At 40.4% G+C, this 16,651-nt stretch overlaps 1 protein-coding gene across 3 annotated transcripts in view; it reads left to right on the top strand.

Moving 5' to 3' along the window:
- LOC139559786 (A-type potassium channel modulatory protein DPP6-like) overlaps positions 1-16,651 on the top strand; it is a 140,960-nt gene that overhangs the window by 103,564 nt on the left and 20,745 nt on the right. For all 3 annotated transcript variants that reach the window (XM_071376141.1, XM_071376143.1, XM_071376142.1), the window contains exons 7-13: positions 1,308-1,389; positions 5,586-5,706; positions 15,255-15,409; positions 15,663-15,760; positions 15,919-16,045; positions 16,260-16,298; positions 16,482-16,589. In XM_071376141.1, coding sequence (XP_071232242.1) covers positions 1,308-1,389; positions 5,586-5,706; positions 15,255-15,409; positions 15,663-15,760; positions 15,919-16,045; positions 16,260-16,298; positions 16,482-16,589 — 730 coding nt within the window. The remainder of the gene's footprint in view (positions 1-1,307; positions 1,390-5,585; positions 5,707-15,254; positions 15,410-15,662; positions 15,761-15,918; positions 16,046-16,259; positions 16,299-16,481; positions 16,590-16,651) is intronic.

The following is a 16,651-nucleotide window of genomic DNA, read 5'->3' as shown; positions in this document are numbered from 1 at the left end:
TCTCTCACTCTCTGTCTTTCTCTCTCTTGCTCTCACTCTCCGTCTCTCTCTCTCACTCTCTGTCTGTCTCCCTGTCTCTGTCTCTCTCTGTCTTTTTCTTTCTCACTATCTGTCTTTTTCTTTCTCACTATCTGTCTGTCTCTATGTCTGTATGTTTCCCTCTGTCTGTCTGTCTGTCTGTCTGTCTGTCTGTCTGTCTGTCTGTCTGTCTGTCTGTCTGTCTGTCTGTCTGTCTCTTTCTCTGTCTGTCTGTCTGTCTCTTTCTCTGTCTGTCTGACTGACTGTCTCTTTCTCTGTCTGACTGTCTTTTTCTCTGACTGACTGACTCTTTCTCTGACTGACTGACTCTTTCTCTGACTGACTGACTCTTTCTCTGACTGACTGACTGTCTCTTTCTCTGACTGACTCTTTCTCTGACTGACTGTCTCTTTTTCTGACTGACTGACTCTTTCTCTGACTGACTGACTCTTTCTCTGACTGACTTTTTCTCTGACTGACTGACTGTCTCTTTCTCTGACTGACTGACTGTCTCTTTCTCTGACTGACTCACTCACTCACTCACATCTTATTTTTGTCTGAGTATTAAATGAAACAGGAAATTGCTGAATGTTCTCGATGACAGCTTGACTTTCTACCAAAGATGATGGATAAATGAAGATAGTTCAATCAGGCCATTTACTATTGAAAAAAATTTGTCTGTTCCGGTCTACTTAACTGGCTGTGTCTCCTATAGACACCAATGCAATAGCAGCTGGGTCTGGCCTACTTAGTTCATTGACTTTCATTGAAACATAAAAAAAGTGTGGTGTCTCGCTTCCTATTCTGTCTCTGCTTCTTCTACTGCTGCGTTCACCAAACTTTGAAATTTCCGACTTGATTACTGGTTGAACGCGGCATGTGTGTAATTACAACCTGTTAGCAAGTCGGAAATGTCAGTTTCCTAGTTTCGACTAGCACGTGAACGCATCATTAACAAGTGCTTAGCATCAGCAACGTCAAATCCATGCTCTTGTGCTGCCATCTGGTGGATACATTTAAAACACCATCCCTAACATCAGCCAAGGTAAAGGCCACTTGTTATGTACCAGCTCTGTCTGGTCTGCTTTTTGTTCCATATTTGTACTCAGTCTTAAAGTTAAGCAAACATTTGCTAAATGTGTCTCTGAATGATCGATAGTACCATTACAGAAGCAACCTAGATAGCTCACTGGAAGATTCCATGTATTTTTGTGCACAGTCTGAGACACGCGCCCTGAAACAAACAAAGACACGCACACCGTGACAGAGTGTGTGTTGTATCTCCACAGGGAAACGTGGAGTCTGAATCCTCCTGAGGTACGGAACGCCCTCCTGCAGTATGCTGGATGGGGACCCAAGGGCCAACAGTTGGTAAGAGACCCCACACACCTGTCTACACCCTCACTGTCTCACTGAAAAAGACACACATGCACTCCCGTATACCTCCATTACCGATATGCTCCAGCCTTGAACTTGAAACAAATGTTATTCCAACTTTTTTAAGGCCTGCCAAAGGGAGAGTTGACAGACACCGTGATACGCCCCTTTATGCGTTCCCTTTCTACACAGCACCACTTTGGAGATGATGATGTCAGAATCGTCGCTATGGTTAAAGCAAGAAACAGTCATTGTTGTTATTGAGTCGAAGGAGATAGGTTTTTCGAAAAATAGAAGTGTATCTCCTTGTTGTTTTCCCTGGTTAGTACACTGCAGGTCCTCATTCCCCTCACAAGAGTACTTTAGATTGGAGGACTACTTACAAAACAACAGTAACGGGCTGTATTCCCTTGTGTTTCTCCACTGACTATTACCTTTTACTGCAACTCTGTTGGTTGTTACCTGAGAGCTCTTATCATATAATTTGCCTAAATTAGTCTACCCACAAATTTAAAAGGGAACAATATAAACATTTCAAGCTAGTAAAATATGAGATCGTGCCTGCCAAGGGAGAAAGCAGTCACATTTGCATAAGGTTATAGATGACCTGATTGGTTTCTTTTTGTTTTGATGTCTACAGTAGCGGCGTGTTTGGTTTATTGAAGAGCTAGAGCTGTGAACTGTCTGAGCGGATGTTTTTTCTCTCAGCTTCAGCCAATGATACCAGGGTCATTCCACCAATTCGGTGCCTTTTGAAAAGTGTATCTTGGTCCCACATTTTAATTTCACCTAATTTTAACATTCTGTCATAAAGAGCACAATTTTCAACTTCATAAAAAACAAGTTATTCCAAAAAATGTAATACAGTAAGTAAGTGCCTATTAGTGTAGGTGCCAAATAAAGTAACAGGGTTGACCATTACAGGATTGACCATAACAGGGTTGACTGTAACGGTTGACAATTTCATCTTAAATCTGCCATAAATCCCCATGTGACAGGGAGAATGGAAGTTTGTTTTGTGCAACAGAGATTGGAATTACTGTAAATGCAAGCTTCACAATTTTTGGGAAATTGTTATTTAAAACATTTGTAGCCTTTCTTTCTGTGGATAACAGGATTTACATATTATGCTCGACCACAAAACACCAGAACATTTCCCCCAAAATGATAACCAGCTCACCTGCTTTGACTCTATGATTTGACAATTAGATGATCAATGTTTCATTTGAAAAACACATTTTAAAAGGATTTGTTTCATCATATCAAAACGAGGGTTCGGTTCAAGTATCAGGGTTGACCTTAAAATGAGGGACAGACAGAAATGAATCACAAATCACATGAAATAAGTCTAATCTTCAGAAATGACTGTCAAAGAAACACAATACCTAGGGCTTTACAGTGATGGTGAAAACCTGGAGAAATATTGGGGCAAAGTGGGTTAAAATCTTCCTAGAAGTCACAGAGGGTGCACATAGGAACATGTCAAAATGCTGAATTTTAGCACTTTAGCAAGTCTTTATTCATACAAAAGAATCTGATTTATTGAATTCTCCATGGGGTCTTTATTCAAGGGCACTTCCTTTAGTATAACAGGCTTTTAAAAGTCAATATTGGTGCACAATTACTACTTAAAATAGCAAAGAGACACAGAAGTTACCCACCAGTTATTGACCCACCAGTTATTGACCCACCAGTTATTGATCCACCAGTTATTGACCCACCAGTTATTGACCCACCAGTTATTGACCCACCAGTTATTGACCCACCAGTTATTGATCCACCAGTTATTGACCCACCAGTTATTGACCCACCAGTTATTGACCCACCAGTTATTGACCCACCAGTTATTGATCCACCAGTTATTGACCCACCAGTTATTGACCCACCAGTTATTGATCCACCAGTTATTGACCCACCAGTTATTGATCCACCAGTTATTGATCCACCAGTTATTGACCCACCAGTTATTGACCCACCAGTTATTGACCCACCAGTTATTGACCCACCAGTTATTGACCCACCAGTTATTGATCCACCAGTTATTGACCCACCAGTTATTGATCCACCAGTTATTGACCCACCAGTTATTGATCCACCAGTTATTGACCCACCAGTTATTGACCCACCAGTTATTGACCCACCAGTTATTGACCCACCAGTTATTGATCCACCAGTTATTGACCCACCAGTTATTCTTCTCCCGTTTGTGACGTAATGATTTTGCATAATAAAAACTGTCAGAATCATCCATTATACAGAATTACATCAACATGTGTGTGTGTGTGTGTGTGTGTGTGTGTGTGTGTGTGTGTGTGTGTGTGTACTGGAGCATCATGTGTGTGATTTGTGGAACCAGGAGACAGAGAAGCACCCTACTGTGATCATTAAGCCATGGGCAATTACTCTATCATGACAGAGCAATCAACTAGCTGGGTCCACACACAAACAAACAAACACACACACGTACTGTACACACAGGAAGGCAGGTTTCTTTTGATGGTTCTACTTTCATCTCTCTTTACCTTTTGAAATCTTTTTTTATATTCTCTACTTTCATATTTTTTAAATTTTTGTTTCTATCTTTGTTCCCAATCTTTTTCTTTTCATCTTATCCCTCATTGATATAATGAATGGTGACTGATTGAATGGGTCATAAGTCAAGAGATACATTCCACCTTCAAGCTGGAATATGTCCCTTTTTAATTCCCCGTCCACATCAACCGTTGACTTTTAAACAAATACCAAGAATATGAAAGATAATAATCATTCCTCTCTCTGTGACTTAAGACAAAGGAAAAAAATAGAGGAGAGTCTGTCTGAGTCTGAACTGTGTTCTTCAAAGACACATTGTTTCCCTGTCCCACCAACGCATGGTAAAGCTACAGGAGAGGAGAGTGGATTGATGGTGGATTGGTGGTGATGCCACACACTCATCCACCCAGCAGTAGTCTCTTCTTAAAGGAGAAGTTTTATTTTTTACAACCAAATCTCAATTTTTGATGGATGGCATGATACAGACACCTTTTTTGGGATTTCATTTTTTGGGAAGAAACACCCCAAACAGCATCCTCGTTGTGCATCCTTCCTCATCCTCGTTGTGCATCCTTCCTCATCCTCGTTGTGTACGGGGGCCCTGAAAAAACATCAACAAAGGCTCCATAAACTCACAAACAAGTCCTTTAGATGTTGTACACATGAAATGATCATTCCAAACTTGATCCGCAACGTTATATTCCCTTGTGTGACTGGATGCGTCTCAATCCACCACATCCACCTAAGTCACACTTCTGCATCTGCGGTGAAAGGTGACAGAAACAGTGTTTGTCAGACCATGAGACATTCCGAAAATCGGTCTTCTCACAAAATCGGTTTGGCCTACAGACAATTATTATTATTACCCCTCTATGGAAAGATGAGACTCTCCCGTACAATACATGTTGGTTGTTTTGCCCTAGGAAGCCCACAGGCATCACAACGTCCCCCTGTATCAGCTGATTTTTTTAAAATGGCGGTACAGTATATATGGAGACTGTTAGTACCAAAGATAAGACATTAAATACATGTAAAAAATTATTACAAACATGTTTCCCTGTCTTTCTTCTATCTCTTAGATATAGGACAGACACTTCAGAACATGTCCTTAAAATTTCTTTTTAAGACCATCTGTTGTTCAATGCGTTTGTATGGGCTAATAGCAGTAAGCCCCCACCCCCCCACCCAAAATGTCATCAAATAGTTTTTTATATGTATCTTTTGATACTTCAAGGGGTCTTAAAATTCCAAATCAAATGGCAAAATGATCCTTGGTATGACCTTCTATAAACAATTGCATATATTGTAGCTTAGTAGAATGGCCCCTCCCTCCCACAGCTTAGACAGGGCTTAGACTCTTATGGGACTCTTCTGTGCATGGTGTGTGTAAGTGGATATGTCTACAGGCTGGATGATGAATGTTCTTTTTAGGACTGAGTGAATGTCACACTGTGATGAAGATTACCCAGGAGGAGTGTCAGTCGAAGTGGTTGTTATTGTGTGGAAAGGTACAATCTAGTAATTACAAGGCAGCCACAGTGTCAAGCTGAGAAGACTGCATTTGAAACACGTCAAGAGGCAAAAGCAAAATCACTGAAATGCACAAAACTGTTATTTTGGAGGTACCATACCCAGCATCATGTCCTTTCTTTCCCCAGATCTTTATCTTTGAGAACAACATCTACTACAGAGCGACAGTGGAGAGCAGAACCATTCGCCTGGTGTCCACAGGGAAGGAGCGAGTCATCTTCAACGGCCTGAGTGACTGGCTGTATGAGGGTAGGCGAACTACAAATACACCTTCACTACTGCATACAGCTGAGCTATTCTAACAGAACTACAAATACCAGCAGGACAGAGAACGCTTGTTAGTTACACCCCAGGATTGCAGCAGTATCAAAACATAAGGCATGGACTCACAAAGAAACTCCACCTATTCTGTACAATGTTTTAAAAGAATAAGCAAGCCAATATAATCATAACAAAAAATAGAGACAGTTTTATTGTAGTTTTTTAAGATTAGTTTTCCCCTCTCCTCAGAGACAAAGGCTATCTATGGCTAGTGTTTGTAAGTAATTACATAAAGAGAAACATCTGGTTGTATTTCACTGTCTCCCTGTCCCCAGAGCTCTCCATGCTTGACTCTGTGTTTAGGCAATGTTCATTCATTCATGTCTGCATCGCTGCAATCTCACTCTGCAACTGGTTGCAATCTACACTACTACTGTACTGCCATTTGTAATGTGGTCATTTGTAATGTGGCCATTTGTAATGTGGCCATTTGTAATGTGGTCATTTGTAATGTGGCCATTTGTAATGTGGCCATTTGTAATGTGGTCATTTGTAATGTGGTCATTTGTAATGTGGCCATTTGTAATGTGGCCATTTGTAATGTGGTCATTTGTAATGTGGCCATTTGTAATGTGGTCATTTGTAATGTGGCCATTTGTAATGTGGCCATTTGTAATGTGGTCATTTGTAATGTGGTCATTTGTAATGTTGTCATTTGTAATGTTGTCATTTGTAATGTGGCCATTTGTAATGTGGTCATTTGTAATGTGGCCATTTGTAATGTGGTCATTTGTAATGTGGCCATTTGTAATGTGGCCATTTGTAATGTGGTCATTTGTAATGTGGCCATTTGTAATGTGGCCATTTGTAATGTGGTCATTTGTAATGTGGCCATTTGTAATGTGGCCATTTGTAATGTGGCCATTTGTAATGTGGTCATTTGTAATGTGGTCATTTGTAATGTGGTCATTTGTAATGTGGTCATTTGTAATGTGGTCATTTGTAATGTGGTCATTTGTAATGTGGCCATTTGTAATGTGGCCATTTGTAATGTGGTCATTTGTAATGTGGCCATTTGTAATGTGGTCATTTGTAATGTGGCCATTTGTAATGTGGTCATTTGTAATGTGGCCATTTGTAATGTGGCCATTTGTAATGTGGCCATTTGTAATGTGGCCATTTGTAATGTGGTCATTTGTAATGTGGCCATTTGTAATGTGGTCATTTGTAATGTGGCCATTTGTAATGTGGTCATTTGTAATGTGGCCATTTGTAATGTGGTCATTTGTAATGTGGCCATTTGTAATGTGGCCATTTGTAATGTGGTCATTTGTAATGTGGTCATTTGTAATGTGGTCATTTGTAATGTGGCCATTTGTAATGTGGCCATTTGTAATGTGGCCATTTGTAATGTGGCCATTTGTAATGTGGTCATTTGTAATGTGGCCATTTGTAATGTGGCCATTTGTAATGTGGTCATTTGTAATGTGGACATTTGTAATGTGGTCATTTGTAATGTGGCCAATGTAATGTGGCCATTTGGAATGTGGTCATTTGGAAAATGTTCTGCTCAATACGGTATTCATTTCTCCATTTATTTATTTACATTTTGTTTTGTTTTGTTGGATGATGGTTTTACTTTCGATGTCACCCCTTAAATCACTGGATTACTACATGGGATTGATATTTTTTATAGTGTTTTGACTGAGTTTTATAATAGCAGCCTTAGGCTCAAGGTGACAGTGGTACCTCTTCGCTCTCTAGTGGTCGCTGTAGTTCAACCACAGGGCATTCTGGATACCAAATCCATTTTTTGAGAGGAGTATAAACCCATTATAACACACTTATATCCCCATCGGCCACTCTGGCACTATGTAGGCCTACAGTAGCTGTTTTTGATAGTGTGCAGCTGGAAACCTTTCACAAGACTGGTATACAGTATCAAGCAGGATTAGCCATCAACTGTCTAATTAGTGGTTACTGACTAAGCTCTCATAAAACATATTGGCTTTCATATTTGATTAGATTTCTAGATTGTAAACCCACAGTTAAGCTTACCTAATGCTATAATCCATTGTGTAGGCCTAAGAGCGATATTAGATATACATTTTATTTATAGTGTGAATAGACAGCCACATAGTTGCATAATATTTGTCTGCACTCATTATGGAATGACTCCTGAACTGCAGCACCTGATCTCAGAGCAGCATCATCAGACGTGTGTGTGTGTGTGTGTGTGTGTGTGTGTGTGTGTGTGTGTGTGTGTGTGTGTGTGTGTGTGTGTGTGTGTGTGTGTGTGTGTGTGTGTGTGTGTGTGTGTGTGTGTGTGTGTGTGTGTGTGTGTGTGTGTGTGCCCATCTCCCTATCTTATCAGAGCAGAATGCTTGGTGTGAGGGTGATATAGTAGTGAGACAGGATAGGATTGTCATGCAGAGCAGAGAGTGCCACACAAAGCCAACAGCACTAGACAGCGCAGGATGTGGATCTCTTCACAACACCCCCAGCGCTGATTTATCACTGTAGTGACAGGAAACGAGAAGTTGTCTGTATGTCTATGGGGTTATGTAATGCAATAGGAAGGGTGTTATTGAGTGGTGATGATCTGGCGACGTGTGCAGTGGATTCGAGCAACACTTCCTTTGATGGAGAATTCCGACCCGAGTTAAGTGCGTAAATGGACGTAATTCCCTTTTTATGCACTTTTCGCTCTATTTGTATTCTGACTAATGTTAACCAGACATGGAAGCAAACTGAAAATCATATCAACATGACATGTATTGCGGCCCCCTACTGTGAAGTAGGCTATAAATACCTGTGCCGTTATTCAGAATATTTATTGTGTGCCCTCATAATTTGCGTAGATGAAATTTGGAGACTTTATAGGCTTCTGTAGGGCCGAACCTGGCGAGTTGATGTATAGGCTTTAGAATGTTTTAATTATATGCCCGGGATTTTCACATTTTTATTTTACAGTTTGTATCATGTTAAATATTAGCCACTATCGGGAGCCACCATCAGTAATACCCACATACATTTATAACTGTCACTTTAGTGTTAGTTTCCTTACATTTTGCATCATTCCATTAGCCAGCAGAATACCACCCTGCATCCCACTGCTGGCATGCCTCTGAAGCTAAGCAGGGTTGGCTCTGGTTGGTCCCTGGATGGGAGAAAAGATACTGCTGGAAGTGGTGTTGGAGGCAACCTTTCCTCTGGTCTAAAGTAAATATCCCAGGGCAGTTATTGGGGACGTTGTCTTTTGGATCGGACGTTAAACGGGTGTCCTGAGTCTCAGTGGTCAATAAAGATCCCATGGCACTCATCTTAAGAGTAGTTGTGTCCTGGCTAAATTCCCAATCTGGCCACCTAATCACCCCCAGCTTCCAATTGGCTCATTCATCCCCCCTCCAGAACTATTCCCCAGGTTGTTGCTGTAAATGAGAATGTGTTCTCAGTCAACTTACCTAGTAACATAAAAAATATATTAAAACATTGTTAGTTTAACTTTCTTTCCTCTGTCATGTTTGTGTGGTTGTTCCTGAGGTTCGCAAGCAATAGTGGATCATATTAGGCTAACGTATTACAAGTTGTGCAATCATTTGGGACTATTTGAATCCTTATGGAGCACAGACCATACGTAGCAGTTTAAACCTGGAGCCTGCCGCACGGTTCACAACGGCTGGACTGTACATTGTCATCACAGTTCCATGATTAGTGAGGTTGATTAGGGGAGATTTATAGGACTTATGTTCAACCCCTATTGTACACTTTTCTCACCTTCCAATATTTAATGGATGGAACAATTGAATATGGCAACTTTCAGGATGAATCAAACCACTGTATTTTTGATTCACCAATATGTTTAGTGTGTAAAGGCACTCCAAAACTGTTTAAAAATATATATATATTCATAAATACTTTCTTAACCCTAAATAATATGCAATAATATTTTTTATCTACCAATTGGTACTGAAAAGGAGAGGAATATGTGTGTATTTAGACCTACATGCCTTTCTTTCATCGATCCCTAGTATTCTGAACCGATTTCTCCATATATTCTAGTGAGTCTGTCGAGAAACATTGTATCTAAAGGTACACCAAATTGGCTTTAGATAGGTTGGCTTTAGATAAATGTAAAGGGATTGCTTTAGATAAATGTACTGTAAAACCTATTGAATGAAAACTCCAGGACAAAATATGTTGGCCAGCAAATGGGAGGGTTCCAGCGGTTGAATTCAATGTATTCAGCATGCGCAAGGGAACCACGCCTGCAAAGCTCATTACGCACCTGCATAAGTTAAGTTTGAATACCAACTACTGAAAAGTGCGTAGGAAAGGTGTGCATTTCCTAAGTCTGAATCACGCCCGTTATGCATATTGCTGTATTTTTACATGCAGTACATAAGCACTTCAGTCATGTTGTGTGAAATAACCACCACAGAGAGATGCCTCAGGTGTTACTGCATCTCTGGGAGGTAGATTAGGGTTGTGGCTGGAGTTGGAGCTAGGGTTAGGGTTGTGGCTTGAACTACTGTATGGTTAGGGTTGTGGCTGGAGTTAGGGTTAGCATTGTGGCTGGAGCTAGGGTTAGGGTTGTGGCTGGAGCTAGGGTTAGGGTTGTGGCTGGAGCTAGGGTTAGGGTTGTGGCTGGAGCTAGGGTTAGGGTTGTGGCTGGAGCTAGGGTTAGGGTTGTGGCTGGAGCTAGGGTTAGGGTTGTGGCTGGAGCTAGGGTTAGGGTTGTGGCTGGAGCTAGGGTTAGGGTTGTGGCTGGAGCTAGGGTTAGGGTTGTGGCTGGAGCTAGGGTTAGGGTTGTGGCTGGAGCTAGGGTTAGGATAGTCTGTCCATCCGTCTGTGTGTCTCCCTGAGGGCTGTGGGTCATGGTCCTCTTGCTGTCCCCATGACTACACTGAGACTGATATAAGTGACTTTCCTCACTGACCTCGGAACTCCTTCACCAAAGCCCTGACAGTTTAGTTCCAGCAGTATTTCCTCCCATTGATTCTCTTTGAAGACCTTCAGTGGGTTAGCACACAGAGCACAGATCTTTCAGATAACTTATTCATCAGGGTTGGGGTCAATTCAGAATTTTGAAAGGAAATTGCATTCAAACCATACATTTTTATTGAATTTGAATTGGCCACACCCCACCGGAAGCAACATTTGAATTAAATTTGAATTGAAGGAAGTAGAATATAATTCAAACCAATTCAAACCAATTCAAATGAGACATGAAGCATGACAATCTCATTCATTTGACAAGTCTTTTATCTTAAGGATATGCCACTTAATGCAAATAATACATATACCATTTCAAACATTAGCATGAATATAAACCAAAGACGCCCAACATAATTTTTCTTTGTAATGACATGTTAGATTGTTCCCTTCCATACGGTACTGTTTGATCTAATGCAATCTGGGAAATGTATTTAATAATTATTATAGATAACCCACAACATGATCTTAGACTATTTCAATACCACTGTAATTATTTAAAATTGTTTTAGGATAATCCGTTTTAAAAATGAAATGTTTCAAACTTATGCTACATGGTATTGGTAGCCATACATGTCAAAATAAACATTTATATGGTGATGCGTAGATTAAATAAGCCATTTGAATATCATAGAATTTCATTGAATTCAATTATCCTTTAAAGATGGAATCCTTAATGGTGAAACAGCCATGTCCATTTGCAATATTACAACAACAAAGAAGTTGCTGCAAACAACGAACACTCGGTCCCCGACCGATCATCGCAAAATTTGAACACTAACAACAAAAGGAGCTGATCAAAAGAAGGGGAAGGGAGCTTAAAGGGACCAAATTCGGTCTCAATGACCAATTTCCAAGGGAGATAAATGAATGTCGTAAGAGACTGTATCATTATATGGAATTTTCTAAGCTGTTTAAAGGCACAGTCAACTTAGTGTATGTAAACTTCTGACCCACTGGAATTGTGATACAGTGAATAATAAGTGAAAAAATCTGTCTGTTAACAATTGTTGGAAAAATTACTTGTGTCATGCACAAAGTAGATGTCCTAACCGACTTGCCAAAACTATAGTTTGTTAACAAGAAATTTGTGGAGTAGTTGAAAAACAAGTTTTAATGACTCCAACCTATGTTAACTTCCGACTTCAACTGTACATGTAATAGTGCCAGACATGCACACAAACATATACAGTTGGCATTGCTGTTATGATTTTAGTAGTCCTTGATGTCCTTTGTTTTCATTTTTTAGTCTTAAAAAAAAAAGTGCATTGTTGTTTGCTGTTTTCTTCTGTCTCTTTTTTCTCTTTAGTTAATTATCTTGGTTGTTGGTGCATTGGGGGGTTTTAGGGGAATGGAATTTCTTCTGGGGGGGACTGTGGGAGGGGTCTCGAATGGTTGAGGGACAGCTATTGGGGAACTGTGGGGGGATCTTGGAGGGTTCGGGTTCACGTTCTTTTGGCCTGGTGGGAGATCTGTCAACGTGCCCTTGAGCAGGGCATTGACCCTGGATACTTCTGTGTGTCACTCTGAATGAGAGTCTGTTGGATGACTGGTCTGACGTAGTTGTTGATCGGCTTCACTGCAAGTATATTTTATGTTTCGGATATTCCATTAAAAAAATATATAAAAAATGTAATTTAAAAAATGTACCATGCTACTCCTTAGCTCGGCAACAAAAACAATAACAACTAACAACAGCGGGGGGGGACAATGTCGCTGTTCCCCCCCCTACTGCGTATTCCATATTCAAATTCTGCTTCCGATGGGGTGTGGCCAATTCAAATTCAAATCAAATTAAATAATTTTATTGGAATTAAAGAGCAAGTCACAACGCAATTCAGAATTGACCCCAACCCTGCTATTCATACCCTGGTATGATCCATCATACATATGGTCTTTTATACAGCAGTCTTCTATGCAGCAATAGAAATTGTTGGATGTCTGCTGTCATACTGTACTGAAGATTGTGTTGACCACTGTTCTTGAATGCAGTCAATGAGTTATTTCATAATCCGTATCTCATTCTTAGAGAGGGGATCGATGACTCAACATGGTTGTTCAATGTCCATCAATCACCACTCACCCACTCACAATCTCTGTATGCTGGTCTTCATCATCCTTCGTAGACCATCCTCATTTTCTGTCAACTGAATCAGAGAACCCACAGCCAAGGTCTTTGGAGTTGAGTCATTATTGTGTTTGTCTCAGGGAATGGTTGCTGCCTGTTTGTACTATTTTTCTAATAGGAAGCCTTCCTGGGAGGTCTATGTTGCCACCTGGTGGGCATTGGTGGATTATATTTTACTTTGTACATTCATTTAACTAATTACTTCTCTTTTCCTTTTCGTTACCTCAGTTTTCAAATGACCTTTTGACATGCGCTCTTCACACCTGATGAATGATAAAGACATATGTTGACCCACAACATAATCTGATGTTCTATCTGTCTGTATCGGTCTGGAACACTCCCACACGTCCTACTTAGCTATGAGTAATGGACCTCTGTCCTCCAGTACAGTAAATGGGTGCCAGAAATCAGATATAAGCCACAGCACATCTAATGCATTAGCATCTGTTTACACAGTGTTATGTATTAGATATCCTTTATCAGCACACACAGCTAATGAAGTTACTTCGGGATAGGATGACATGTACAGTACAGTGTATCAGTAAACAACATACTATTAGCTATATTATTAACCAGTCCCTCCAGGATTTTTTTTTTTTTTTTTGTGATTTCTGCGGCCAAGAATTCTTGATTTTGCGTCATTTGTTCTGAAATTCTGCGAAACATTTTGCAATGGTTTTTTTTCACGTTAATTTCATATAAAGCAGTAAAAGTAATGTGCTCCGTTTTAGAACGATTTTAAGCAGAATACATCTCTCACTCTCTCTCTTTGAGTATTAAATGAAACAGGAAATTGTGGAATGTTCTCGGTGACAGTTTGACTTTCTACCAAAGATGATGGATTAATGAAGATAGTGCAGTCAGGCCATTTACCATTTAATTATTTTTTTGAGTTTGAGTAAAACGCCACTCACCTTGATTCTTTCAGCCCTTGAAATTGTTTCACACGGTCTTCTGTCATCATCTTCACACGTGAATACACTGACAGACCAGGGGGAAATAACTTTGTTGACATGTGGTTGGATTAGGCCATTTTCCACGGTAAAAATGCAGTAATTCGTCAAAATTACGAACCCGCTTTTGATTACTTACTGTTACTTACTGTTCAAGAAATAGAGTTAAGAAAATATTTACTAAATGACCTAAAGTTAAAAAAAAATGTTTTTCAAGTAACGATAAAATAACAATAACGAGGCTAAATACAGGGGTTACCGGTACTGAGTCAATGTGAGGGGGTACAGGTTAGTCGAGGTAATTTGTACATGTAGGTAGGGGTAAAGTGACTATGGGAGTACAGGAGGGGACTGAGAACGCTCCCTTGTGGGGCCCATGTGTTGAGGATCAGTGTGGATGAGATAATGTTGCCTACCTTCACCCCCTGGGAGCGACCCGTCAGGAAGTCCAGGACCCAGCTATTTAGGGAGGAGTTCAGTCCCAGAGCCCTGAGCTTTGTGGTGAGCTTAGAGGACACTATGATATTGAATTCAGAGCTGTTGTCGATGAACAGCATTGACTACATATACAGCGCCCTCCGTAATTAGTGGGACAGTGAAGCATTTTTTGATATTTTGGCTCTATACTCCAAAAGTTTGGATTTGAAATTAAACACTGACTATGAGGTTAAAGTGCAGACTCTCAGCTTTCATTTTGGGGTATTTTCATCCATATTGGGTGAACTGTTTAGAAATTACAACACTTTTCGTGGATAGTCCCCCCATTTTAGGGCACCAAAAGTATTGTGACAAATTCACTTATGTGTATTCAAGTAATAAAACGTTAAGTATTTCGTTCCATATTCATAGCACACAATGACTATATCAAGCTTGCGACTCTACACATTTGTTGGATGCATTTGCTGTTTGTTTTGGTTGTGTTTCAGATTATTTTGTGCCCAATAGAAATAAATGGTAAATAATGTATTGTGTCATTTTGGAGTCACTTTTATTGTAAATAAGAATATTATATGTTTTTAACACTTCCACATGAATGTGGATGCTACCATAATTACGTATAATCCACGAGTCATTCTGGGTTATATGTGATCATGGTAGCATCCACATTCATGTAGAAGTGTTTAGAAACATATTATTTACAATAAAAGTGAAGCCAAAATGATACATTATTTACCATTCATTTCTATTGGAAGGCACATTTCAGTTGAAGGCATTCAGTTGTACAATTGACTAGGTAACACCCTTTCCTTTATGGATGAAAATAGCCTCAAATGAAAGCTGACAGTCTGCTTCTCATAGTCATTGTTTAATTTCAAATCAAACTTTTGAAGTATAGAGTCAAAAGAAGAGAAAATGCTTCACTGTCCCAATAATTACAGAGGGCAGATTGTCTTTAATGATAAATGGACATTGTTTGTGATACAGTAGTTAATTGTTTATGGGCGTGTATGCTGTTACAGAGGAAATACTGCAGACCCACATAGCCCATTGGTGGTCTCCAGACGGTCTCAGACTGGCCTATGCCACCATCAATGACACCCTGGTGCGCAAGATGGAGGTACCCATCTTCACTGGCGCCCTGTATCCAACAGGGCTGGAGTATCACTACCCTAAGGTACAGTAGGTCCTAGATACAGTCTCTTCAATATTCTCGGTGCTTTCTGCTCTACACCGCCTTGACTTTTCTGGGTTAGGGGTATTGAATGAGTACGTAGTGTTGTTGTGCAGAACATCCAGAAAAGGGATAAACTCTTATAGAGTTGTATGGATCTGACAGTCGACTTCACGCAGACAGAAATTGTCAATATAGATACTGTATAACCCACAGAATGATATGATCTCTGCATAAACTGTCTCTGCCCCTGCAGGCCGGGGAGGACAACCCTGTAGTACACCTGTCTGTGGTGAGTCTGAACGGACCCCTTCACACGGTGGAGATGAAGAAGCCAGACGACCCCAGGATAGGGTGAGGGTCTCACTGACTGACTGACACTGTGACACAAGGTTAAAGGTCATATTTACTACCCCGTAGGGGATAGCAGAGATGCAAACTTGTCACCGTTCAGGTAATCCTGCAGAAAACAGTTGTAAGTATGTTGTAACACATTCCATTCTTTCTTTTAGAAGAGAATATTACATCACAATGGTAAAGTGGGCCACCAGCACCAAGGTGGCAGTCAACTGGCTGAACAGAGCTCAGAACAACTCCATACTGACACTGTGTGACGCCACCACAGGAGTCTGCACCAAGGTGAAACATGCGCATGCACACACACACACAGACACACACCGCCACCCTCTCTTACATTAGCCCTACTTCTTTCTTGCCTCCTATGTCACAATCCAAGTTGTCCTTACTTTCTGTCCTCACCATTCAAATAAAATACTGTAGTATGTAACTTGAGAAAAAGCACTGTGGACATGCATGCAGTATTCATTTTGTAACCGCCATGTTATTGTTCCAGAAACATGAGGATGAAAGTGAGGGCTGGCTACACAGACAGGTAAGTGATAAGAATACTAAAAGCATAACATGTATCACAACACACATAAAAAAAATGGATCCAGTGAAATACATATATTACAGGAGGAAGGGGTAGGAAGGACAGAAGTGCAGTTTAACAGTTTAGCTGTCTCAATATACTCACTCACTCACACCCACCTACTTCTTTCTCTTCCTGTTGCAGAACGAAGAGCCACTCTTCTCCCATGACGGATACAAGTTCTTCTTCACCAGAGCTATTCCTCAGGGTGGAAGGGGAAAGTTCTTCCATATCTCCATGTCCACCTCCCAGGTAAAACACCTCAGTTTGTTCTCTTCTCTTAAACTGTAGCCGGATTATAGAGCAGCGCACTG

Source organism: Salvelinus alpinus, chromosome 30, assembly GCF_045679555.1.
Source record: "Salvelinus alpinus chromosome 30, SLU_Salpinus.1, whole genome shotgun sequence".
In the NCBI taxonomy this organism is placed as follows: Eukaryota; Metazoa; Chordata; class Actinopteri; order Salmoniformes; family Salmonidae; genus Salvelinus; species Salvelinus alpinus.
This window is presented reverse-complemented; position numbering and strand designations above follow the sequence as displayed.